Source organism: Eleutherodactylus coqui, chromosome 2, assembly GCF_035609145.1.
Source record: "Eleutherodactylus coqui strain aEleCoq1 chromosome 2, aEleCoq1.hap1, whole genome shotgun sequence".
Lineage (NCBI taxonomy): Eukaryota > Metazoa > Chordata > Amphibia > Anura > Eleutherodactylidae > Eleutherodactylus > Eleutherodactylus coqui.
Genome location: NC_089838.1, coordinates 339,084,837 through 339,110,535, shown reverse-complemented (window position 1 = coordinate 339,110,535; position 25,699 = coordinate 339,084,837). Strand labels below are relative to the sequence as shown.

At 41.4% G+C, this 25,699-nt stretch overlaps 1 protein-coding gene across 1 annotated transcript in view; it reads right to left on the bottom strand.

The window, feature by feature from the left end:
• Window positions 1-25,699, bottom strand: part of LOC136613188 (olfactory receptor 5G9-like) — a 62,052-nt gene that overhangs the window by 34,402 nt on the left and 1,951 nt on the right. The window contains exons 2-3 of the mRNA XM_066594028.1: window positions 25,339-25,386; window positions 21,251-21,319 (exon numbers count right to left, since the gene is read on the bottom strand). Of these exons, the coding sequence (XP_066450125.1) occupies window positions 21,251-21,319; window positions 25,339-25,386 (117 nt within the window). The remainder of the gene's footprint in view (window positions 1-21,250; window positions 21,320-25,338; window positions 25,387-25,699) is intronic.

The window sequence follows — 25,699 nt, the reverse complement described above, 5'->3', positions numbered from 1 at the left end:
CTTCTCCACGCCACCTGTTATGCCCAAGTTCATAACATACCCTTAGCTGTAGTAAGCATTGATGCCGAAAAGGCTTTTGATAGGGTGGAGTGGAGATATATGGAGAGAGTCTTACACCATTTCAATTTCCCTAAGGAATTTGTCTCGGCTATCTTCTCTCTATATACGAATCCATATGCACGACTCAAAATCAATGACATTCCCCCCGCCATTCGATATAAGAAATGGCACAAGAAATGGCCCCTTTCACCAGCACTTTTTGTCTTGGCATTAGAACCCCTATTACAAAGGATCAAACAGGACCCCGAAATCCGCGGGCTAATTTGTGGGGATCACACCCTCTCTACTGCCGCATTCACGGATGATATAGTCTTTCTAATTACTGTCCCAGTGTCAGGGAAATTCTGCGTACAGCACCAATCAGGCCCACCCCAATGCCCCGCTGCCAGCGGTAAAGAAGAGACACCACACACGGAGGTCTGGTATAGTTCCGCACACGGGGATATGACTGCGCACTTTATTATAGATTACATGGGATCTTATACCCTTTGGTCTCATCACTAGGAATGGGTGATGGTCTCATTGGCTCAAATTCACCGCATAACCATATATGTAAAGTCCGCATTTCCGGCTGAGGCACTGATAGTTATATACGTAGTTGAACAGTCGTTATCTAGATACGGCGCTTCTGGGAAAACAGCCAAGCATGTGGCCTTCGTGTCCGGTTCTTCCTTGCGGTGTTTAAGATACATTTTGTCTTCGCCTTGCAAGGCCTTTGGAATATCTGATGTAAGGCGACAGATTAAGTTTTTCTCATTTTAACTTTGAATAGAACTTGCATACAGGTATAAAAGCATAAAAAACATATGGCAATATATACATATACCCTCACAAACCCCCCTAAAAACTTAATATGGAGATCAAACACCAGACCTTGCACTCTTCCTCGGTTGCCTCTCCCTTGCATCAGGGTTTTCCCACTGCCCGTAAGTCCCTACTCGTAGGAGGGGGGATCCCTACCTCACCTCAGAAGGAGGTCATGGATTCCCTGGGCTCATTTCCGGACATCCATACCCTCTATCTGTACAAGTTAACACCCCGCAGAGTGTGCCCTCGCTCAAACCTAAGGTCTTCTGCACTATCCCTAGGCAAATTGGAAGTCCACTGACAATCCATCTTAGGAGATCGGGGCAGGCACAGTACTAGTACATTTCTCCATTCTTCTGGTAATGTACGTGGTTGGCATTATCGGAACTGGCTCTTCATCTTTTTCAAACAAGGGAAATGTTGGTGTCACATTATCCAGTCCCTTACTCATACTCTTTTTGATCAAAGGGATAATACACTTACAGGAAGTTACATACCCCACCTCTTTCTGCTAAAATCATATCCAGCGCCACTCTATTTTGGAACGCCATGAATGCAGTGGGCCCTAACTGGTTAGCTAACCCTTGCAAAGCATCCCTGGTGTAGTTTACAAACCTCTGCTGATTGTAATAGATATAATTCATCCAATCTACATTATTATTAACAGTGACAATAGCAAATAAGGACTCATAACCTGCTTTAACCTGATCTCTAGAATTTAATTCATCTGGCACCCCCCTTGACACTCCTATTGCATCTATGTATACATGGGGATCAAAGTTACCACCTGGAGCGTCAACTTCTCTCTTAGCACAATGCGGTGTTAGATTCTCACCTTCAGTGTAGTCTTCATATTGCACATTTCATTGTATTAATTAGTTCTGATCCCTGAAACAGGGGGCTAGTGTACAGTAGTCAAAGGTGTGTGTTAGAGAAATTGTACCACAATGTCACTTCCCCTTCATATTCTCCGGACCAGGGGTTCCACTTTCCCTCCTTTCCTGCCCCTGAACGTGTGACAGCCACGTCCGCCCAGGTCCCCACCCCTGCCCATAGCATGTAAAGGATATGCAGGATCGTGAGTTCTGTGTTCCGGGACCCAGGGCCTTTTTGCAGTGTGAGGTGTGGATCCAAGTGGGCTTTCCTTCGAGCTTGACTGCAGTTGGGGTGGTGAGCAACATCTGGTAAGGACTTTCAAACCGGGTTTCTCTCTCAAACTTTTTCACATAGACCCTGTCACCTGGTTTCAGATTGTGACACTCATCTGTAGGACCTGGGAAAAAAGTGGAAACTGCAGAATGCGTAATTGACAATTCCTTGGAGAGGCCTATGACAAAATTAACAAAAAAAATCATTCCCCAAAGTCAGCTACTGTGGCATGTACCCTCCTGGGAAAGAACTAATGGAAGACACTCAATTCAAGATTTGCCCATTTCTTCATTGCCTTTTGTATCTACTTTCCCACTACTCCGTGGATGGTAGGGTGTGTGAAAAGCCTGGAATATACCCAAAGCAGACATGATGTGTTGCATTATTTCACCTGTGAAGTGTGTACCTTTGTTTGACTCAATCACTTCCGGTACCCCATATCTGCGGATTACCTAATTCATGGGCTTCTGTGTGGTTACCGGCTTATTTACTTTGGTAACAGGTTAGGTCTCTCCAACCTGAAAAGAAATCAACAACAAACGCATATTCATACTTCCCAACAAGTGGGAGCTGAGTGTAGCCAATTTGCCATCCCTGAAATGGGTACAGTGGTCCCGGCAAGTGTTATGTGGCAAATTTTACTTCTGCCCTGTTGCTTACGGCAAAGATCATGCAAAATTGGACAAATGATGCAGCAGCTACAAAAAACCCAGGAGCTACCCGCCCTTGTTCAAGCGTCGACATCATTGCTGCTTTGAGAGGTGCGTCTTTCCGTGCATCAGCTGGGCCATCATGGGGCACAGGGACCGTGGTAGGCAAGTTCTGTTGACTGTTCGCCATACGCCTTCCCTTTTTTAGTCCATTTTTCCTTTTCTTCCTTTCTTGCTTGTAACTGTAAAGTCTTTAGCATATCAAAGTCCAAAGTTTTTATCAAAGTCCAAAGTTTTTATCAAAGTCCAAAGTTATTGTTAAATTCTTCTTTTCTTCCATGGCTTGAGGGCCGCTACCCTTGCTATGTGGTCTGTGATGGCGTTGCCTCTTGTTTCTTCGGTGTAGGAATTGGTGTGAGCTTTCCACTTTGTTAGGCAGAAGTAGGGCCTCCGTGAGACTCTGCACTGCTGCACCATTCTTAATTGGCTGTCCTGCTGAGGTAAAAAACTGTCTGGCCTTCCATGTTGGGCCGTAATCATGAGCTATGCCAAATGCATACCGGTAATCAGTGTAAATGTATGCCATCTTACCTTCTGCCACTCTACACGCCTCAGTGAGGGCCTTTAGTTTCGCTTCTTGTGCTGAGACATGCGGAGGCAGAGCTTCTGCTTTTAGGACATCTTGTTGTGTGACCACTGCATATCCAGTGTGGAGTCGTCAATCACCCTGGTACCATCTATAAAAAACAACTCAAAATATACATTGTTAACGGGGGCTTCAGTAACCTTTAAAAACTTAAATTTTCTTGTTGCATCAATGCTTGACAATCCTGCTGATATTCTATTTCAAATAGATCAGAATCTTGTTGCTAAATTTTTTTTAAAATGTCTGATTTGTAATACCTAGATCACCTATGCCTTCTCCTCCCCCCCTTTGAACCAGGGTACTCAATTGTAAGAAGAGTAGCTGGGTTTAAGGTAGTATAACATTGTAAAAAGATTTGATGGATGCAGATAAGGCTTGTAAGATGTTAGCACCAATAACAGAGACATGAGTTACATCGGGGCAGAATAATCTACAAACATCTATCCATATTTGAAATGTGATAGCCTTTAAGCAAATTCATTATTAATCTGATCCAGCCTGTAATGTCTTATCAAATTTGAGAGAAAAAAAAAACAAAAAAAACTTTTACTAGCTGCTCAAGATTCTCACCCCCTCCCTTGTGGACAAGAGGGATGACCCATTACGTACTTTTACATCATCTAGCTCCACCCCCTCGATACTGGCCGCTTGCGTCTATTTTCACACCTTCATTTAAGCTTGACAGTCTAAGCATCCACATCTTAAACAAGTAAAGTCTTATGCATGGGGGGGGGGGGGGGGACTTTTATCCCCAGTCAATATCTGCATCACACATTTTACATTCATCACAGCCTGAACACTGGGCATTAACTCTCATCGATCCATGCGCTCAAGTCTGCCCCATCACCCCCCATTGAAGGTGTACCAGTACATACAGATGGACAGAAAAAAAGTGTAACAAACATACATACATCAGTTAAAAAACATTGAGGTGAGTGCTATAGTGTTATAAAGTACATGATTCTATTGAGAAGAGATTGTGAATGAGCACTATTTTTGACAAATTATGTGAAAAAGTTTGAGTGACTGAGACATTCTATCTTTCTTATTTACTGAAGCTATTATATGCTATATTAAACGCTGAAGTATTTTAGAATGTGTGGGTATCTTTCAGCCCCCCTTCCTTCCCTTCTCTGTCTGTGACTCTGAGCTGAAAGCGAATATGCATTCACCGGCTGAACAAAGTTGTTTTAGTTTAACTATTCCCTGCATTTGAACTCATAATTAACACATATGCTGGCACCTCCTGACAGTGCAACATGTTCTTCATTTTCAACCCCTGTATTCTTAAAAGCCCGCACAGGATGTGAGTGGGGTATAACTTTTTTACACCTGTATGAAAGAGACCAAGACGTGTCCATTTGTGACCTTAGAAACCAGTAAGAAGGTACCTTAAAATTGCTATATTTCCTGCCTTCTAAGACAGTATAATTCATTGGATTAATTACGAGCTTCCATTCTATTTAAGCAAGCAAGGCTACTTTTCAGGGTTAGTATTGCATTCTCTGTCGCTCTGTTATCTTCTTGGCCTTGAAAGCTAGACACAAGCTGCAGCTTCAAGTAAACAATCCTTCTCCCACTAAAAGCGAGCTCAGTTAACCATTTGTACATATATACATATATACACACACATATACATCTATATCTATCCACCTAGTATTATACACCTTTTCCTCTCTCTCTCTCTGCCAACAAATCACGCTTTGTAACTTTCCTCTCGACTTTGCTTGTTCCCCATACTTCTCTCCCTACCTAACTGACAATGTAACCTTCAATAGACACTCTCCCGACACCCTCTTGATCACTTACTGTACTTTCCAACATTTCACTTACAGATACTTTCTTAATACGTGTACATACTTAACTTTCTCTGACTGTCTCTCTGCTCCTCACTTCAGCACTTTCTAGCAAACTTTGGTCTTTCAAGGCGCCCTTATTGGTCCTAAAGACCTCCTCCCAGTCACCATACCGTAATCTATCGTGCGGGTCGATTTCACACATTTTCATAAGAGTTTTCTTACAGTTTACAAACTGGGACCCTTGTCTCTCCTCCACCAATTCATCCGCACGACGGCGGCCCTTGAGGGGCTCCGTCTTCTTTAATAAGGTCTTACGCATATTAGAACAACAACAATAATTATAACACGCTCCATAGAATGTATCCTTCTTAAACCAAATTGTCAGCCCCTTATATACTGGCAAAGCAACCGAAGGTCTCTTCTCCTATGGAACCAGCCTCACAGAATGCATCCCTCTGAAATCAAATCGTTAGCCCCTTATAAAGGCAAAACAACCAAGGGTCCCTTCTCCTATGAAGCCTGTCTCACAAAATGCATCCCTCTTAAATCAAATTGTTAGCCCCTTATATATATGGCAAAACAACCGAGGGTCCCTTCTCTTATGAGACTAAATGAAAAGAAAGAGAAAAAAAATTCTGCAGATACAACAAACAATCTCCACTATCGTTCATGCACTACGGACTTCAAAGTACAAATAGACTACCGACTAGTTTCTGGGTGAGCGATTGGTGCGCTTATCACGGTCAGTGGTCCGTGACGGCAAACCCGAAGCCCACGAGTTACCATGTAGAACTCTTAACCCAACCCGTCCGGTCACAAAACACAGATAGTCCCTCCTGCTGCAAGACTCTCAGCGTAAAACACAACATAAATATATGCCGGTCTTACCTGGAGTTCTGTGAGTTGATCAGGCTCTGTTTGCAGCAGGACGGCTTCCCCGTGGCGTGGATCCGGGTGGACAGGGCTGCACGGCTCCGGTTTTACCGCCCCACATTTGGGCGCCATTTGTCAGGGAAATTCTGCGTACAGCACCAATTAGGCCCACCAAAATGCCCCACTGCCGGCGGTAAAGAAGAAACACCACACACGGAGGTCTGGTATAGTTCCTCACACGGGGACATGACTGCGCACTTTATTACAGATTACATGGGATCTTATACCCTTTGGTCTCGTCACTAGGAATGGGTGATGGTCTCATTGGCTCAAATTCACCGCATAACCATATATGTAAAGTCCACATTTCCGGCTGAGGCACTGATAGTTATATACGTAGTTGAACAGTCGTTATCTAGATACGGCGCTTCTGGGAAAACAGCCAAGCATGCGGCCTTCGTGTCCGGTTCTTCCTTGCAGTGTTTAAGATACATTTTGTCTTCGCCTTGCAAGGCCTTTGGAATATCTGATGTAAGGCGACAGATTAAGTTTTTCTCATTTTAATTTTGAATAGAACTTGCATACAGGTATAAAAGCATAAAAAAACATATGGCAATATGTACATATACCCTCACACCAGAAAAGAGTCTTCCTAAGATTACGGAGCAATTAAAAGAGTTCGGTGTCATCTCAAATTTCAAGATTAATTTCTACAGTGCTGAATATCTCCATTCCCGCGGCACGGTCTGAGGCTCTAAGAATGAATTCGCCCTTCGCGTGGTCAAACACATCTATAGACTATTTAGGTGTAAAACTGACTAAAAAGATGGCGGATCTGTATAGCGTGAATTTTATTCCATTACAGGGGCATGTAAGAAATTTGCTTAGATCATATGATGTTCCCTTTGCTTCATGGTTTGGCAGAATTCACTGCGACAACCAAGGCTCTTATAAGCTGTTAGACTATTTCTCACTGAAAAAGGCCCGAAAATAAAATATAATCTTTATTAATTTAAAGGATAAAAAACCCCTCTAGATTCCGGGGGTAATTGAGACCCGAAACAGACACAAAGAGACAAACACACAAAAAACCTATGGGAATTTAAGCAATTGGCTTAGATACATCAATTCATACCGACCTCATTGGTTTTAGAGGTAGGTAATACTGTGAGGGCGTAAAATGAATTAGTGAAAGCGGTGGCCGTTTCCTGTGAAAGGGGGCCAGAAAGGTGGTCACTAAATAATTAGCTTGTGGTTATTATCCACTGGTGGAAACGTGCGCGTTATGTTAGAGGGCCTCGTTCACACCAGGATATATTGCCACTCCACAGTATTAAGTAAGGGGTGTTGATACTCAGCAATCCATTACACAAAAAAATATTATTATATTCATATCCAATTGTGACAACAATGCCCTGTGTCCATATGTCACAATTGCTACAATTGCTATTCCGATAGGGGCAACGGTCCGTCAAGATCCAAAAATGTGATATAATCCCAACCTATGTTGGGTCTGACAGCGATCTAAATGTTTTAATAAAAAGCTGGACTAAAGTGGTGTTGACAATTCCTTATGCCAATTATATCAGAAGGAGTCAACAACGTTTATAGTATAAATAGTACACGACAGACATACACTTGATTCATGTGTGTGAAACGCTGTAGTCTAATAACGACTAAATCCAACAGAAGTCGTCTGTAATCGTCGACGCGTTTCTGCAGCACGGGTAAAATAAATTTACCGCTGCTTCATCAGGACGAGGTCTGTCAAACTGAAGTGCTGTCTCATAGGGGCTAGTTGTGTAGTTTAGCCAGCGGTCACTACCGTGGACCGCGCTGTAGTTTAGCTGTGGTTGGGTGTTTACTAACACAATTCTAAACTGACTCTTTTTGGCTCTTTACTGTGTCTGGAAGTCAATCATCAGACTCCTATACAATTAACCAGCCGACACTTTGAAAAAAGTTCGTTATATAATCATTCAATAACGCACTCATTCAATATAAGTGTCGCAGGCCAGAATTTTTTCAGCTATATCAACTCAGTTCAGCGGCTATTACCCGGACGGCATTATAATGTGCTTGCCCGTGTGTATATCAATACTACACTAAACTAGTCCTTGCAGCAGCGTCTTAAGTGTATTGAGCATCAGCTGTCAGGCATCAGCATACAAAATCAGATCTGTGTAGTTTAGCTGTGGTTGGGTGTTTACTAACACAATTCTAAACTGACTGTTTTTGGCTCTTTATTGTGTCTGGAAGTCAATCATCAGACTCCTATACAATTAACCAGCCGACACTTTGAAAAAAGTTCGTTATATAATTATCAAATAACGCACTCATTCAATATAAGTGTCGCAGGCCAGAATTTGTTCAGCTATATCAACTCAGTTTAGCGGCTATTACCCGGACGGCATTATAATGTGCTTGCCCGTGTGTCCATCAATACTACACTAAACTAGTCCGCGCAGCAGCGTCTTAAGTGTATTGAGCATCAGCTATCAGGCATCAGCATACAAAATCAGATCGGTGCAGTTTTGATGCTCACTACACAGATTGATCAACAACAACAAATCTAGTATAATTTAATAAATTGTCTCAATTTCGTCCTGATGAAGCAGCGGTAAATTTATTTTACCCGTGCTGCAGAAACACGTCGACGATTACGGACGACTTCTGTTGGCTTTAGTCGTTATTAGACTACAGCGTTTGACACACACATGAATCAAGTGTATGTCTGTCGTGTACTATTTATACTATAAACGTTGTTGACTCCTTCTGATATAATTGGCATAAGGAATTGTCAACACCACTTTAGTCCAGCTTTTTATTAAAACATTTGGATCGCTGTCAGACCCAACATAGGTTGGGATTATATCACATTTTTGGGTCTTGACGGACCGTTGCCCCTATCGGAATAGCAATTGTAGCAATTGTGACATATGGACACAGGGCATTGTTGTCACAATTGGATATGAATATAATAATATTTTTTTGTGTAATGGATTGCTGAGTATCAGCATCCCTTACTTAATACTGTGGAGTGGCAATATATCCTGGTGTGAACGAGGCCCTCTAACATAACGCGCACGTTTCCACCAGTGGATAATAACCACAAGCTAATTATTTAGTGACCACCTTTCTGGCCCCCTTTCACAGGAAACGGCCACCGCTTTCACTAATTCATTTTACGCCCTCACAGTATTACCTACCTCTAAAACCAATGAGGTCGGTATGAATTGATGTATCTAAGCCAATTGCTTAAATTCCCATAGGTTTTTTGTGTGTTTGTCTCTTTGTGTCTGTTTCGGGTCTCAATTACCGCCGGAATCTAGAGGGGTTTTTTATCCTTTAAATTAATAAAGATTATATTTTATTTTCGGGCCTTTTTCAGTGAGAAATGGTTTGGCAGAAAGAACATTATTAAATCCTACATCTTACCAGTCATTCTTTATAAGATACGAATGCTTCCTATGTACCTACCAAAAAGCTTTTTTAGATCTCTGCGTACTGCCTTCTCTGGCTTCTTGTGGAGGCAGAGAAGACCAAGGCTGGCATACAGCCTAATGGCAAGGAGAGGATCTGAGGGTGGCATTGACTTACCCAACTTATTTGATTTCTACCAAGCCCCCCAACTGAGTTATTGGTCAGAACTTGCCAGTCCCTCCATAGACCCATTACTCAGAGTTCTGGCAGAAGGCTGTGACGGTGCCACATTGACAGAGGAGTTATGGCTACCTTCAAGAATCCGGCTTAGAGGCCAGAACTTTAACCCTCTGCTTAAGGGCCCCTGCGCAGCATGGAACGAGCTCAGACCCGGCTTGGCTCCAGATCCCTCACCCATCCTCCCCTTGCGTTTATTGGGTAGACTGCTAGGCCATCCTCCAGATACGTGCTCCATTGCATTGTGGAAAAAGCTCGATACACTCACTGTATCCAACCTACAGACCCTAGCCCACCTTCCTTCCGACTCCATAGTATCAACATTTTTACCGGCTGTTAATCTTTCCTTCCTACATAAAGCCCAACTCATAGGAATGTTTCGAGAATTCCTAAATATGCACAAATCAACTAGGCCTCTCTCTCTCCCTTTGAGAAAGCACTCTCCGAGAATATACCTAGTTTAAGAAAAATTTCCTTCCTTCGAAAAAAATTCATTACTCCACCCATTTCATATAAACCAGCATTCCTCTTTTCTTGGGAGAAGGAGCTGGGCATTTCTCTCACCTCCAGCGAGTCCAATCTAATCCTAAAAACGTCCTTTGGTCTCTCGCCCTGCATCTTGGCACAAAAATCACACTATAAAGTTGTTGTTAGATGGTACAAAACACCACAATGGCTGTACCATCATAAACTTGTTCCTACGGATGTCTGTTGGAGATGCAAAAAAGACATAGCCTCCTATCTACACATATGGTGGACATGCCCAGCTCTAACTCCCTTTTGGAGTGGTGTCGAGACAATCTTACAAAAAATCTCACCGCAACTTACTCTCACCCCTAAAGTGGCCCTATTGTGGAGACCGTCTGAGTCTTTCCATCCCCTGAAAAATAAACTAATTGCTTTATTGCTAGACACAGCAAAAGCCCTAATTCCCCAGCTCTGACAACAAAATTCCCCTCCTACTCTGAAGCAATGGAGAGAAATGGTTGATCTACTATACAACCTAGAAGAACGCCATAGTTGGACAACCAATACTCATGATAAATTCATTCTGACCTAGTTCCCTTGGAGGTCCGTGAGGCTCCTAGACGTTTGGGACTAATGAGGAGAGGCTCCCCTACAATTTCAGAGAACTTCCAGAGGTACCTCTACACCACCTTGCGCCTCTAAGGCACTCCTCCCTCATCAAATACCCCCACACCCTCCTCCCTCCCACCCTGCTTCCCTCTCCCCCCCCCCCCTTTTTCCCCCCAAATTTCTTTGGCTTATACCTGGTTTCGTTAATGAATATGATAGATATCTCTTCAATTGAGTACAGTAGCTTAATAGGCGGGGCTTCCCCGCTGTGATCTTTAGCCCTATAGAGTTATTCACGCACTTATGCGAATTCCCAGGATGTTTATATGTTATAGAGTACCCACTCTTCGACTCCAGGATGAGGGTTTGCATATGTAATCCTATATGGCTTGTACCTTTTCTTGCGTACCCTCAGATGTTGAATTTTGTGCTGTCTGTACCTTAAAAAATCTTTAATAAAACTGATTTAAAAAAAATAAATAAAATAATGCAAACTGTCAATGACAAGGTTGGAGAAATCTTCTTAGATGCGCCAGGAGGAACTGGTAAAACCTTCCTAATTAGATTGATTCTGGCAGCAATTCAATCCCAAAATGACATAGCCTTAGCTCTTGCATCGTCCGGAGTAGCTGCGACATTGCTACCAGGTGGAAGAACTGACCATTCTGCTTTGAATTCATTAAAACTCCCATGTGCAACATTTCCAAAGCATTCGGCATGAGAAAAATATTGCAGGAATGCAAACTTATTGTTTGGGATGAATGCACAACGGCGCACAAAAAAAATTGCTTGAGGCTCTTGATCGATCATTACAAGATTTGCATGGAAACAACACGCCATTTGGGAATGCAATAATATTGCTTGCAGGAGATTTCAGGCAAACATTACCTGTAATTCCTCAATCAACACCAGTGGACAAAATAAATGCTTGCCTGAAATACTCTACTTTGTGGCGATGTTAAAATTAACAACAAATATGCGTGTCCAGCTGCAAAACGACCGATCAGCTGAGATATTCTCACATCAATTGCTGGAAATTGGGAATGAAAAGATGCCAGTTGATCTGACCTCAGGATGAATTCCATTGCCTCATAACTGCTGCAATTTAGTGACGTCAAAAGAACAATTGGTTGAAAAATTATTTCACAATATTCAAACCAATTATAAGAATCGTGATTGGCTGAGTGAACGAGTTATTCTTGCAACCAAGAACAAAGATGTCTACGAACTTAACAATATTATTTAGTCTAACATTCAAAGCGAGGCAGTCACATACAAGTCTGTCGACACTGTTATGGAAGCAGATGAAGCGGTTAATTATCCAACAGAATTTTTGAATTAACTTGATCTGCCAGGGATTCCACCGCACGATCTACCGGCGATGCCACCGCACGTACTGCCAGGGACGCCACCGCACGATCTATCGACGATGCCACCGCACGTACTGCCAGGGACGCCACCGCACGATCTACCGGCGATGCCACCGCATGTACTGCAATTGAAAATCGGCGTGCCAATTATCATGTTGCAAAATATCAACCAGCCAAAGTTGTGCAACGCCATGTGACTTGCAGTAAAAAAAAAAATGAGCAACATCGTAGAAGCAACAATATTGACAGGACCTTTCAAAGGTGAAGATGCCCTCATTCCTCACATTCCTATGATTCCAACGGATATGCCATTTCAATTTAAGAGAATGCAATTCCCAATTCCATTGGGGTTTGCAATCACCGTCAGCAAATCTCAGGAATCTTTAGAATTGTGCGGTTTAGATCTAGACACGGATTGCTTCTCACATGGACAATTATATGTTGCGTTTTCTAAAGTCGGCAAAACCAGACAATCTCTATATCTGCACAGAAAATGGAACAAGAAAAAATATTGTATACCCACAAGCATTGTGAAATTAAACATATTAGAAACGTGCGCTCTCTCTCGTCTTTCTTTTCCATTAAACCAGACTGAGCCACAGCGTGGCCGGGTCCAGATAGTCATTTAATGAAAACAAAAAAAAAACAAAAAAACTCAAGGTTATGATGTCACTAAAGATGAATTTCACAAAGCAGATGTATTCGATCAAAATAAAGAAAAATATAATCTAACAAATTAGCAAAAAAAAGAAAAAGATTTAAATTGCAGTTGCCCACTCAAATGGCAAGTAGAATGCAATCTCCACCATATGAAGTGTAAATGCTTACTTGACCTGCAGGCTGGATTTACACAGGTGATTATGAGATGCAACCGCGAAACCTGGAGTGCAACTCACACCGCCCAACACACGGATACCCTATCTGTGTCCTGTTTGATGTGTGTGAAATTGCACATTGTAGGTACCATTGTTTGGACCAATATCAAACCAAAATGGAACCAGCTGCATTGCTACAAGAAGATACATGCCCATGCAAATTAAGCTTTTAAAAAAATGATGGAACAAATAAGGCCAGTATGTTGCAGCTGTACATCAGTTGCCACAACACTAATCTTGCTTCAGCAACTGTCAAAACCATTTGCCAGATGTGACATGGATGGAGAAGAACATCTGCTAAAAGTAAGTATTGCGACTTCTGGATAGATATGGAAGCATGTGACAGCTGCAACCAGTCATCATGTCCCCAAACTCTAGGTATAATGGCGCCCAGGATATGAGCGCTGATGCCCCGAGTGGCAATGGTGATGCTGTGCCCTATGATTGTTCATAGCGGTCATGTAACTCCTCCTGGCCATAGTCCTACCATGCCCGGCAGTGGCTGTCACCTGCGTCCTAGGCTCCATGACAAGTAAGTATGCAATTGGTTTTTTTTAAGGCATGGCACAGTTGGAGGACATGGTTTTGTTTTAATGACAAGACATCTTTAACTTTTCTTCTGTGCAATTACATAATTTTTCAATAAACAATCTACATTCTGTTTTTACCATTGACACAGAAAATGGAAATTAAAACTTCATTTCAACTTAGCTGTACACATAACAAATCAACAACAAATTGTTTTTCTTATCATACCAAAATGTTAACATTTGAAGCATTGTTTAAAAATATTATCAAAAATATTAAGAATGCAATAAAAAATAAAATCAGAATCTTTAATAAAATTTAAAATGATAATCTTTCACTAGCTGCAGGGTCAGGGGTAGCGGGCCTTAAATATTGGCATACAGAACTTGGACTATAATGGTCCATATATTGGGAAACATGACCCTGTTCACCGAAATTAAATGTATAAAGGGGCTGATAAGCTGTCCTAAAACGAAAATATTCTGGAGGCTGAGGACAAAAATGCCACCATCTATCTAGGGGTGAAGTCACACGAACGTATATCGGCTCGATTTTTACGCCGAGCCGATATACGTTGTCCTCGTGTGCAGGGGGGGGGGAGGATGGAAGAGCCAGGAGCAGGAACTGAGCTCCCGGCCCCCTCTCCGCCTCCTCTCCGCCTCCTCTCCGCCCCTCTGCACTATTTGTAATGGGAAGAGGCGGGGCGGGGCTAAGTTCCGAGAATTAGCCCCGCCCCCGCCCCACCTCTCCCCATTGCAAATAGTGCAGAGGGGCGGAGAGAAGGCAGAGAGGGGGGTGGGAGCTCAGTTCCTGCTCCTGGCTCTTCCATCCTCCCCCCCCCTGCACACGAGGACAACGTATATCGGCTCGGCGTAAAAATCGAGCCGATATACGTTCGTGTGACTTCACCCTCAAGCAGCAAATAGTTCATTTGAAATTGTAGAGGGCCTCCAAAATTGTCATCATGGCAGACTGCCCATTCCAAGAGACTATCACTGTGCGACCAAATACATCGACCCAATCCTTTTGACATGACTGTAGAAATTCGAGGACCCTGAGATTGCACTTGCATTGCAACAATGAAAGAGGCTTCTGTGACAGAAGAAGATGTGGATGTAGGAGCTCTTTTCAAGTCCACAGAGTGGCTAGTGGCCATCTGTGTGCATGGGTTCATGAAAACTTGGGAGGGGCCAGAGGAATCAAGGGGCTCTGAAATACATGTTGACACTTCTCCAGGAAAGTGTTTTCCCAGAATGCTGCTTCCTCCTCTTCCACTTCCTTATCCGGTAGAAGCCTGGTGTTCATAGTAAATGTTTTAAAAATGTATATATATATATATATATATATATATATATATATATATATATATATATATATATATATATATATATATATATATATATATATATATTATATACATTAAAATAGTACATGCATTTTTTGTTAAACTTTTGTCTTTTAATACAAAGGCATAATAAAGTTATTGCAAATTTGAAAAGTGGTTAGGTTTACATGACAATAGTAAAAACATCATTGGGGTCTCTCAATTTTCCAGCAAACAAATGAGGCCAAGTTGAGAATTCTTTGAAATAGAATAAAAATGCCTCTATTTTTCAACTTTGTAATAAAACAAATGATAGAACTGAAAAAGAAAAACTAACGGATGTAAGTACAGAGGAACAAAACTTACTTAACGTTAATTTAACGGATAAACTTATCAAAAGTACACAATTTTCTTTCGCCACTGCACTGAACAACATACGTTTAATGATTCAAGGTTAGCAGGGACTATCTTATAAAGAAATACAGCAGATTAGAGATATTCACCATAATTTCTTGTACGGCCTTTTTAATATCTTTGTTTCTAAAACTATAGATAATGGGATTGACCAACGGAGTGAATACAGTATACAACAAGCACGTGATCTTATTAACATCTGATGTTTGTCCTCTTGTTGGAAGAACATAAACACTGAACAGAGTGCAGTAAAACAAGGAGACCACAGTGAGGTGGGAGCTACAAGTGGAGAAAGCTTTCTGTCTACTGATATTAGATTGAATCTGTAAGATGACACTTACAATATTCACATAAGAAGTTACAATTACTACACTGGGGATACCTACAAATGGAATGCTAAGTAAGTACAGTTGTAGTTTTAAAGGAAAAGTATCAGAACAGGAAATTTCTTCTAGGGGAACAAGATCACAAAGCAAATGGTCAATAACATTCGGCCCACAGAATTTTAACCTCAAGGCTGTTAGAATGTCAATGAATGCAGTGGAAGAACTGAACAACCAAGAACTGACAACCAATCTCACGCAGTATGCATTTGTCATGATAGAGGTATAGCGGAGGGGATTACAGATGGCCACATATCTGTCATAAGACATTACTGTGAGAAGAAGACATTCAAATAGCTCTGAGACACAGAAGAAATAAAACTGAGTCATGCAGCCAACATAAGTAATGGTCCCGCCACTATTCAGTAGGATGTGGAGTAAGTTTGGGACAATATCTGAGGTCAACAAGATGTCACTGATGGACAGTTGAGAGATGAAGAAGTACATTGGAGTATGGAGATTATTACTGGCAAATACCAGGGTGATGATCAGGATGTTTCCACATATAGTGACCCAGAACACTACAAATAGTAGACAGAAAAGTACAATTCTTAGCTGTAAGGTGCCTTGAAAACCCAAGAGAACAAACTCCCTGACATCACTTCGATTGTCAACCTACATTTAGTAAATAAAAAATGAAAAGAAATTATTTTGAGTAATGTACCAGATCTGCAGAAACCAAACAATTTACTTCTGATATAATAAGAAACAGGATGGCACCATTATAGAGTCTTGCGTGTTAAATATGTAATTTGTAATAATAATGACAATAACATAGTATTTGCATAGTGTAAAGCACATACTTACTTCTATGCATGTACTTGTTAGGTTTGGATCAACATATATTACATGGTAGTTATATACTCCAGTACCTCCACCTTTTGCTTGTGAGGCTCATTTAAAAACAAAAGAAAACACAATATTGCTTCCTGTTTTTCAAATGTATAAATTAAGATGACGTTTTATGCTTACCTTTGGCTATTGGTGCTTATTGTATTTATAGGTATTGTTCACTGAGCTAGGTGCAGCCTTTGTAAGGAATGGTATCATTATATGCATCATGATAAAAATATTAATGGTATTGTTTAATAGCTATATTGGATTCACATTTGGTTACAACAACTGATAAAATGACTAGAGAACAGATGAGTGTCTGTACCAAGATAAATCAAACAATTACTACAGCAATTGTAACACAAGCAATAAAATACAGGTTTTATATCCTCATAGATATATATAAAGACGAAAGCCCTCACTGACTCACTGACTGACTCACTGACTGACTCACTGATTCACTGACTCGCCAAAAGTTCTCCAACTTCCCGATGTCGTAGAAACATGAATTTTGGTACAAGCATAGATTATCTCCAAAATAGGAAAAGTAATTGGGTCCCAACTTGATTATTCAATTCTAAGCACAAAAGACTTGGCGTCTAACTTTAACATACGTAATCTAAATCTCCAACTTCCCGATGTCGTAGAAACATGAATTTTGGCACAAGCATTGATTATGTCATAAATAGAAAAAGCTAATGGGTCCCAACTCGATTATTCAATTCTAAGCGCAAAAGACTTGGCGTCTAACTTTAACGTGCGTAATCTAAATCTCTCACTTCCCAATGCCATAGAAACGTGAAATTTGGCAGGAGCATTGATTATGTCATAAATAGGAAAAGCTAATGGGTCCCAACTCGATTATTCAATTCTATGCGCAAAAGAATTAGCGTCCAACTTTTACGTACATAATCTAAATCTCTCACTTCCCGATGTCATAGAAACATGGAATTTGCCATAAGCATTGATTATGTCATAAATAGGAAAAGCTAATGGGTCCCAACTCGATTATTCAATTCTAGTGCAAAAGAACTAGCATCCAAATTTTATGTACAGGATCTAATTCTCTCTCTTCTTGGTGTCATAGAAACATGAAATTTGAAACGGGCATTGATTATGTCAAACATGTATTACTGATGTCTGTCCTATATGGCCAAACAACTGCACCGAGATTTTAGACCACCTTTCACCTCTCTAGGACCTACCATTAATGCAATATTCCTAAAAAAAAAATCTAAGATGCTAGACGACTGGACCAAACAACATGTTTTTACAATGGTACCTGTGTCAAACAATGCATGCCTGTTGTGATTGAAACTACAATGCTGACTCACTGTTCTCAGGATGAAGATATCGTTAGGGTAGCTTTACACGAGCGTGTTTTTGTGCTTACATAGGTGCATGCATAAGTGCACACTCATGTACGTGCAAAAACACACGTGAATGCAGGTCTGTGCATTATCTTCAATGGAGCCACGGCTGCTGCTGGCGGCTTCACTGAAGGCAATGGTCTGCCGGCACCCCTAAATTGTTTTTCAGGGAAAAGCTTTACATATAAGCTCATCCCTGAAAAACAAAATTTGGGGGTAAAAGAAAAAAAAAATACTTAGCTGTCTGCCGCTGCCATGTCCCCAAGGGGATAAAGAACATATCTGGCGCATGGAAGATGTTTCCTTCATCCCCGTGAGGGAAAAGAATTCCCTGGTGCACCTTTCACATCTGTGGTAGATGCAGAAAATGAATTTTTCATCTCTGCCGGGAATAAAGAATTCCCTACTACAGCTGTCACAGATGACAGCTTTATTTAAAGCCCTTCCCTGAAAAAAACAATTTCATGATGCCTGCAGCTGGATCCCCTACCGCAGCTGTCATCTGTGACAGCTGTGGTAGGGAATTCTTTATTCCCCGCAGGGATGAAGAAATCCTTTGCTGCATCTGTCACAGATGGGGCAGGTGCAACAGGGAATTATTTTTCCTCGCGGGAATGAAGGATACATCTGCTGCATGTGGCAGATATGTTCTTCATCCCCGCAGGGACACGGCAGTGACAGACAGGTATTTTTTTATTTTTTTTTACCCCCAAATTTTTGTTTTTCAGGGAAGAGCTTATATGTAAAGCTCTTCCCTGAAAAACAATTCAGTGGTGCCGGCAGACCATTGTCTTCAATGGTCTGCACGCACAAAAACATGCTTGTGTGAAGCCACCCTTACTCCTTGGATCCCTCTAATGTATGACAACAAGCATTCACCATTGCACTTTGGGAGGCTACAGTTTCTTTTTCAATGACAATTGATAAGGCACAAGGCAATTCCTTGAAAATTGTTGGTGCCAAATTAGAGTAAACATACTTCTGGAGAGAAGGTTTACTTCATTGTTTATTACTTATATCTAATTGGATATTACTTATTACTTTAATAAACATTTTATTTTTATTGTAGAGATTTTTCTCCAAACAAGAAAAACAGCAAGTAAACAAGAGAGGCACATTTCCAGAACTAGGTATACTATTCAAGTTAGCATTCATAGCTCAGATCACATGTCAAACAAGCATGTTAAAGAAGAGGGGACATATAAATATATCATATTTGCAGGCCATGGTGGGTACACTAAAGCTCCTCTAAACCAGTGCCTGACAGACCTAGCGTGGGATGCCTCTGGTTGTCAACTCATCCACCAGATCCACGAAACCTCGCCTAAACGGGGTTTGAGGCCATAAAATCAATCCATGTTGCCCATGAGGCTAACCATGAAGAATTCATGATGTATATGCAGGAATAAATTTCCAGGTGAAATGTTTGATTGACCGATTTATGACCTCTGAGATTCAAGGAACCCCAGTCAATTTCCAGTGTCTAGCAATCGTTAACTAAGATGCTAAAAACATATGAGAAGTGAGGACTGAGTAAAAGGGGGACAGTCTGTTAGTGTTCAGTAAACAAAGAGCTAGTGCTGGATCCAAGGCTACAAACTGGAGTGTTACAGAATAAATGAAATTGAAGACCACATTCCAGAAAAAAACAGATAAGTGAACATGACCTCCACATGTCGAAATACGTGCCCTTCACCCCACACTCTCTCCAACACATCTCAGGAACATCTCTATTCATTCTAGCAAGCCTCGCCAGCGCCAGGTATGACCACAGGAATATCTTCTGCAAGAATACCGTGGGAAACCTTCTTTGTTTAGATGAGAGCCCAGTTCCAATCTTCCATGCTATTGTCCTGCCTAAGATCCAGTTCCCACAGCTTCATTTGTGGGGATTTATTTTGAAAGTCAACAGAAAAATAGTTGTGGTGAAATGTGGAGATTCCTTTAGTACTGCTTGTAAAGAGGGGAAAAAAGATGAAAGCCGCCTTGGGGAACACTGGCCTCTGAACATCAAGAGACTATAAGGCATATCTCAACCTCAGGTGGGCAAAACTTAATTTTCTAGATAATTCAAATGATTGATTCAATGTGGGGAAATCCATCAAGGCGCTGCCCCTAAAGGGGTTTCCAATGTTTTTAATGCCTGCGATCTTCCAAACCCCAAAAATCAAAGTCTGCAATTAAACGAGAGAGGAAGCGAAGAGGGAGGACCAAGGCTGAAACAAACATAGGAAATGTGGAGACCAAATGCTCCCAGGTGTGGGTCAAACTTTTTTAAGCTCGAGAAGGCATGTGACGGCACAGTGACCCATTAAGGGAAATCAAGGCGACCATTATGGAGACCCATTTTTTAATGTGACAAGGCAACCTGCCACTGCTTAATCTGGTCAAGTATTGCAGCAGCAAAATATCGTTTAATGCCATGCATACTTCCTAGCTTATATGGCTTCACTAGGGAAAATAATTTTGATTCTGGCCTGGGCTTCCCCCAAATGAATTTATTAATGATGAATTGGAGTTTAGTAAGAATGGTACTTAAAATGGGGATCGCTACTGTTCTGAAGATTTAAAGGATTTGCAGCAAATTCATCTTACCTGCTGCTATTCTACCTGTCCAAAATGTAAATTGTTTGCAAAAATTATTTAGGGCTTGTGGGATATAAATAAGCAGAGGTAGATAATGTTTTGCAAAGGTAAGAAAACTAGGACATGTAATATTGATACCTAAATAGGGTATGGAGTTTTCCTTTTAAGCATATGGGAATGAATGCATTATAATTTGCTTAATTTTTGTGCCTATTCCAATGTTTAGCATCTGAGATTTTGTGTTATTTACTTTGTAGTATGAGACTTTATCAAAGTGGACTAAGGTATCTTGGGCCTGTGAGAGAGAAGTAATGGAGTTTGTGATTGCCAGTATAACATTATTTGCATAAAGGCCTATCTTATTTTCTTCTGAAGCTATTTTAATTCTCTGTATGTCCTCATTACATCTGATCTGCTCTGCTAGCGGCTCCATGAGGAGAGTAAATATTAAAGGCAAGAGAAGGCAACCCTGTCTACTGCCGTTAGAGATGGCAAACGAGGGGGTAATACAACCCGGCGGAGAAGAGTCAAGCAGATGGCACAGAATACAGAGAAAGCATGGTCAATCTGATGGGCCCCGAGAAACCAAATTTCTCGAGGGTAGCACTCAAGTATCCCCAGTGTATCTGGTCAAACATTTCTCAGCATTCAATGCCAGGAGTAGAACGGGTCCCATCCCTCTCAGCCATCCCAACTAGATCCAAAAACCTCCGGGTACTGTCGGAATCTTGCGGAATCTTGCGTCTGCAGAATTAACCCCACCTGATCCGACGTCACTGATGTGTGTGTGTGTGGGGGGGGGGGGGGGGTGAAATATTAAATAGGGAGATGGGATGAAAGCTTACCTTTCTCGGTTTAGGTATGATGACGATCAAAGCCTTCAACATCTCAGAAAAGAACAGTAGTCCATCGGCCTGTTGAACACCGAATGTGCATGAAGAATCTGTCTTGTCATTTAGGAGTAAAATACACTTGCACTAATGTTTAAATGGCAGCGTTTATCTCGCAGACCAAGATCATGAAACATCCCTTGGATCCAAGTATAGATTCCGTAAGGAAAGGTCTACTTAGTAACTTATAGCTGTGAACACTCATACATTCTTTCTGGGTTTGAGGCTAAGAATTAATTTGGAAATATGGGGTGCATTCACGTGGGGTGTTTGTCTTTCAGGAAATGCATTTCCTGCACTAAAAAAAATGTCCGCACGGAGTCTGGGGGCCTCGGGCCAAAGCAAACTGTGCTTTTAGGGACTGTTCAGACCCTTAACATTTAGTAATGAAATGAAAACAGGCATGATTTATGGGTAGCTTAGATGCTGATATGCCACCATGGACCACCAGGGAAGTAAGACAACTGGTAGAATGGAAAAGCATCTTTAACTAAAACTAAAACAAACAAAAAAATGAACATAATTACTAGGCTGAAAAGCCACAAAATATTGTTCACCCATTCTTAATTGGGCTTGGGTGAATGGGTATTAGGGGGGAAAAGCATATCAAACTATCGAAAAATAGCTCAGTAATTGCGGAAGTAGAGAAAAAAAGAATAAGAGGGAACAGACAGATTTTGTCACAGATACCTTCATTGTTGGAAAAACCTGAATTAAGCGTGTCAATCCTGTTTGCCCGCAGTTGACTATTCTTGTCTGATCTTAAGGGGATCTTCCGGGCCATGTAAGGGACTCAGAAATATCCCATGCTTTAGGAGAGACAAGCCTTCTTCCACTGATAATGTGACATGTACTGTTCTGCTCCTGGAGATCAGGAGTTTAGTGGGAAAGGCCCCTTGTACTTAATATTTGCTCCCAGAACTGCTGCTTTGGCCTCCAAGAATTGTCTGCACACCTTGTGTAGGTAGTGGGGGATGTCAGCTGGTAACACCGAATCCACAATACGTTGAAATTTAAGCTTATTTCTCCTCTACCTGTCCTCAAGATCTAGGGTCTTTTCTCGCAGTTGGGCTATGTCCTCCTCTAGCCCGCCATGCGCATTGATTAGCTCGATATGTGCCACTGTGAATTCTCTCAATTTCTGTTCGACATGTGCAGTACGAGAGGAAAGGTTATTAATATTAGCTTGGACTTAACTCGAGATTTTTTGTATATCGAGGGAAATACTTTTCTGCAGAGATAGTAGCAGATCCTTCAAGGTACTTGTGGTAAGAGGGCTGTCTGATTCTGAGTAGGAATGGAGGTGGCAGAAAAAGTCCTCCATGACTAGTACCTCTGAGATAGTGGTATTGGTTTTTTTTGGATGCCAGGCTTTTTCACATGGGGGAGGCCAGTTGGGCCCCTCTTTTGATGCCTTCTCTGGGCATGGAATCATGGACCGCTGGTCCAGGTGGTGAGGAATCTGTTGTGAATTTTTGGGGCAGGAAGTAGCGTACAAGAGTACTTGAGACCTTTCCCTCCGGTTCAGAACTGTAAGGTTGGGGATCTGCATTTCCGTTGCTGCCATGGGGACCAGGAGGGAATAGTCAGTGAGTCTCCCTGGCACTGCAGGTTTAGTGTACCTCTTTCCCATTATTTTAAAGCTTTAAAGGGATTATGCAAACTGCTACTGATACTCCTGACCCTGGTGGGGGAAGGTAGTTCCACATGTCAAGTTTGAGGAATGGGGAGATGATTACAAGGTTTCGTGAATGGATGCAGTTGGCACTTGAGAACTGTGACAAAGTTGCAAACATGTTACAGGTGTTGTTAGCTGCAAGTGCTTGCATTTAAAACAACACCAAAAGACAAGGGGTTACTGATAAAGCAAAGTCATGGAAAATGTATAAAAACATTTTTTTGCAGGTTAGTGTGGGGAAAACTATACAGTGTGCGTTTGCATGTAGGGGAAATGAGTCTGGAGAGTGCAGTGACAAAAATGTGATTTAAAATGTTTCTGCCAAAACTGACACTATATAATTATGTGATAAAATGCCTTGACATGTGCATGAAATGTCATTAATATGTGAAAGTGTTCCACAATCTGGACAGGTGAATACAGAGTGTGAACAGGCTGGAATATGAAGCTCTGCCACAGCCTATGTGGGAAGAAATGGTGGAGGCATTTCATGTAGTCCACGACCAAAAAAACACACTAGAGAGTTATGTTGTTAGTATAGTTTCCTGTGAAGCCCAAATGGTTGCTAGTAGCAAGCACATGTCCCATGGGACTACATATATTAAAATTGCAAAGAAAAAGACTTGTTCTGATAGTTGATGTAGTCAGTGCAGTCCCTGAGGTCTATGCTATTGAAGAAAGTGAACAGCTGTGCAGAATTCAGGAGGAACTGCTCATGATGCATGCTGTTGTGGATGCTCTTGTGAGGCAAGGGTTTCTGGTAGAAAAGGAAACAGGAAGACTCTAGAGTGAAGGGGGGATGCTCTCAAAGAAGTTGCTCAGTTGAAAATAAAAATAGACATTATCAGGAAAGAGAATGAGCACCTCAGAAATATAGCCAAAGATTAAACATATTATGTCTGGAAGCAAGAACTGCTCAGTGTGAAAAGGACTTTGAAAAATTGGCAAATGAGAAAAAGAAGTTTAAGAATTATTTTTCAAAGGCCAATAAAAAGATACAAGGTCTCAAAATGCAAATGAGAGCCTAAAAATTAAAGATGGCGCATTACACCCCCTCCCTCCCCTCTCCTCCCCTCTCCTCCTTCCCCTCTCCTACTCCTTTGTTTTGTTTATCCTACTACCTATGAGTTCTTGTGGCAGTAACGGAGCCACTAGGCTACACTAGAGATACCTCCTTCAACATTAAACAAAACCCAGCAATCTACAATCAACGGTATGGAACCGATCAAGGCTTGGAAAGTCAACGCCAACCTCATACCACCCGGCACACCCCACAGCTCACGTGATATGAGCTACTAGTTTAGCAACCTCGAGCTCACTCAACTACCAAGTACACACAACGTGAGCCATTATTCGCACAGCCCCTCTATGGAATAGAGCACATAATATTGTACACACACATTCGAAACACCCCATAGACTATTACTTCCTCAAGCCAAATAAGCCTAGTGACTGCCAAACTGCATAAACACAATGTTCACAGGACCTGCGTGTCCTATATGTGATGATCCACTGCACTAAGTATACTCTGTTCTCATTTACTGCTTCAACCCCTGTTTTAATGACTTTCAAAAAAAAAAAAAGTTTGTTTAAAAAAGATGGCGCATTGCAAGTTAGAGGGAAATTCTACAGACTTGTGTAAACAAATTGCAGAGTTGCAATCACAAACGGGAAGGATAATTGTGTACTGCTCTAGCAAGAGTAGAGGCAGCATCTGCACACCAGACTATCGCTCTTAAGAAAAATATGGAATTGGAAGCTCAGATAAGTGAACTCAAGGAAAACCTAGAATCAGAGAAAGCTGCTTACAGTTAGGCAGAAAAACAAACAAGGATCTTGGAAGATATACCAAACTTTAAAGAAGCCCAATAACCACTCCACGAGCAAGTGGTGACCCAGTTACAGATAAGTTAGGATGAGGAAGGTGAATTATATGAAACCAAAATCCAAGAGCTGACTGAACAGCTAGAGCAAGCTGAAAAAGTGAAAGAAACCTGGGAAAAGGTCAAACAGGCTTTGGTAAGTGAGTGTACTGGGCTGACTAATGAGGTAAAAGTGCTATTCCAAGACAAGCATGACTCTGAATGCAAGATACACATGGATGAGACACAGCTTAAAGAGATACAAGTTAAAATCGCAAAAGGTGACAGGTTACAGACAGAGCTGTTTGAGAGGGCAAACTAATGGCAAATGGAAATGGAATCTTAGATCCAAGAGTCTCAAAAACTAATGCAAGAAGAGATGCACCAGAGACTTGTCCTTGGTGCACACCTGAAGAGAATATGGAATGAGAGAAATTTGTTCCTTATGCAGTTAAAGAAAGATGCAAAAACAAAGAAAAACCTGTCAAAGCAGATTACAATACCTTAGAATATGTCAAATAAAATGGAAGAGAATACTCCGTGCTTGGTCTCTGTTGAAGAGCAAAAGAGCAAAAGCTTGGAAGAGTAAGAAGCTACAGGTCAAGGGTAAAGTAGCTGTTTCTGACAAACTGGAGGAGAAATGAAAGACAAGTGAATAGGGGCTTACTGAAGAGAAAATCACGTCTGAAAGCTATGCCATTCAACCCAACCATGCTGAGGAAAAGACCTATGAGAAAAAGGCCAAAGTATACTTGTATAACAGCAAAAAGAGGAAACCCTGAATCCAAAATTGGATTGGAAAGGGTTCATATTTTACAATGAATGACATTTTGCATTTAACTTTTCTAACAAATATGTACAACT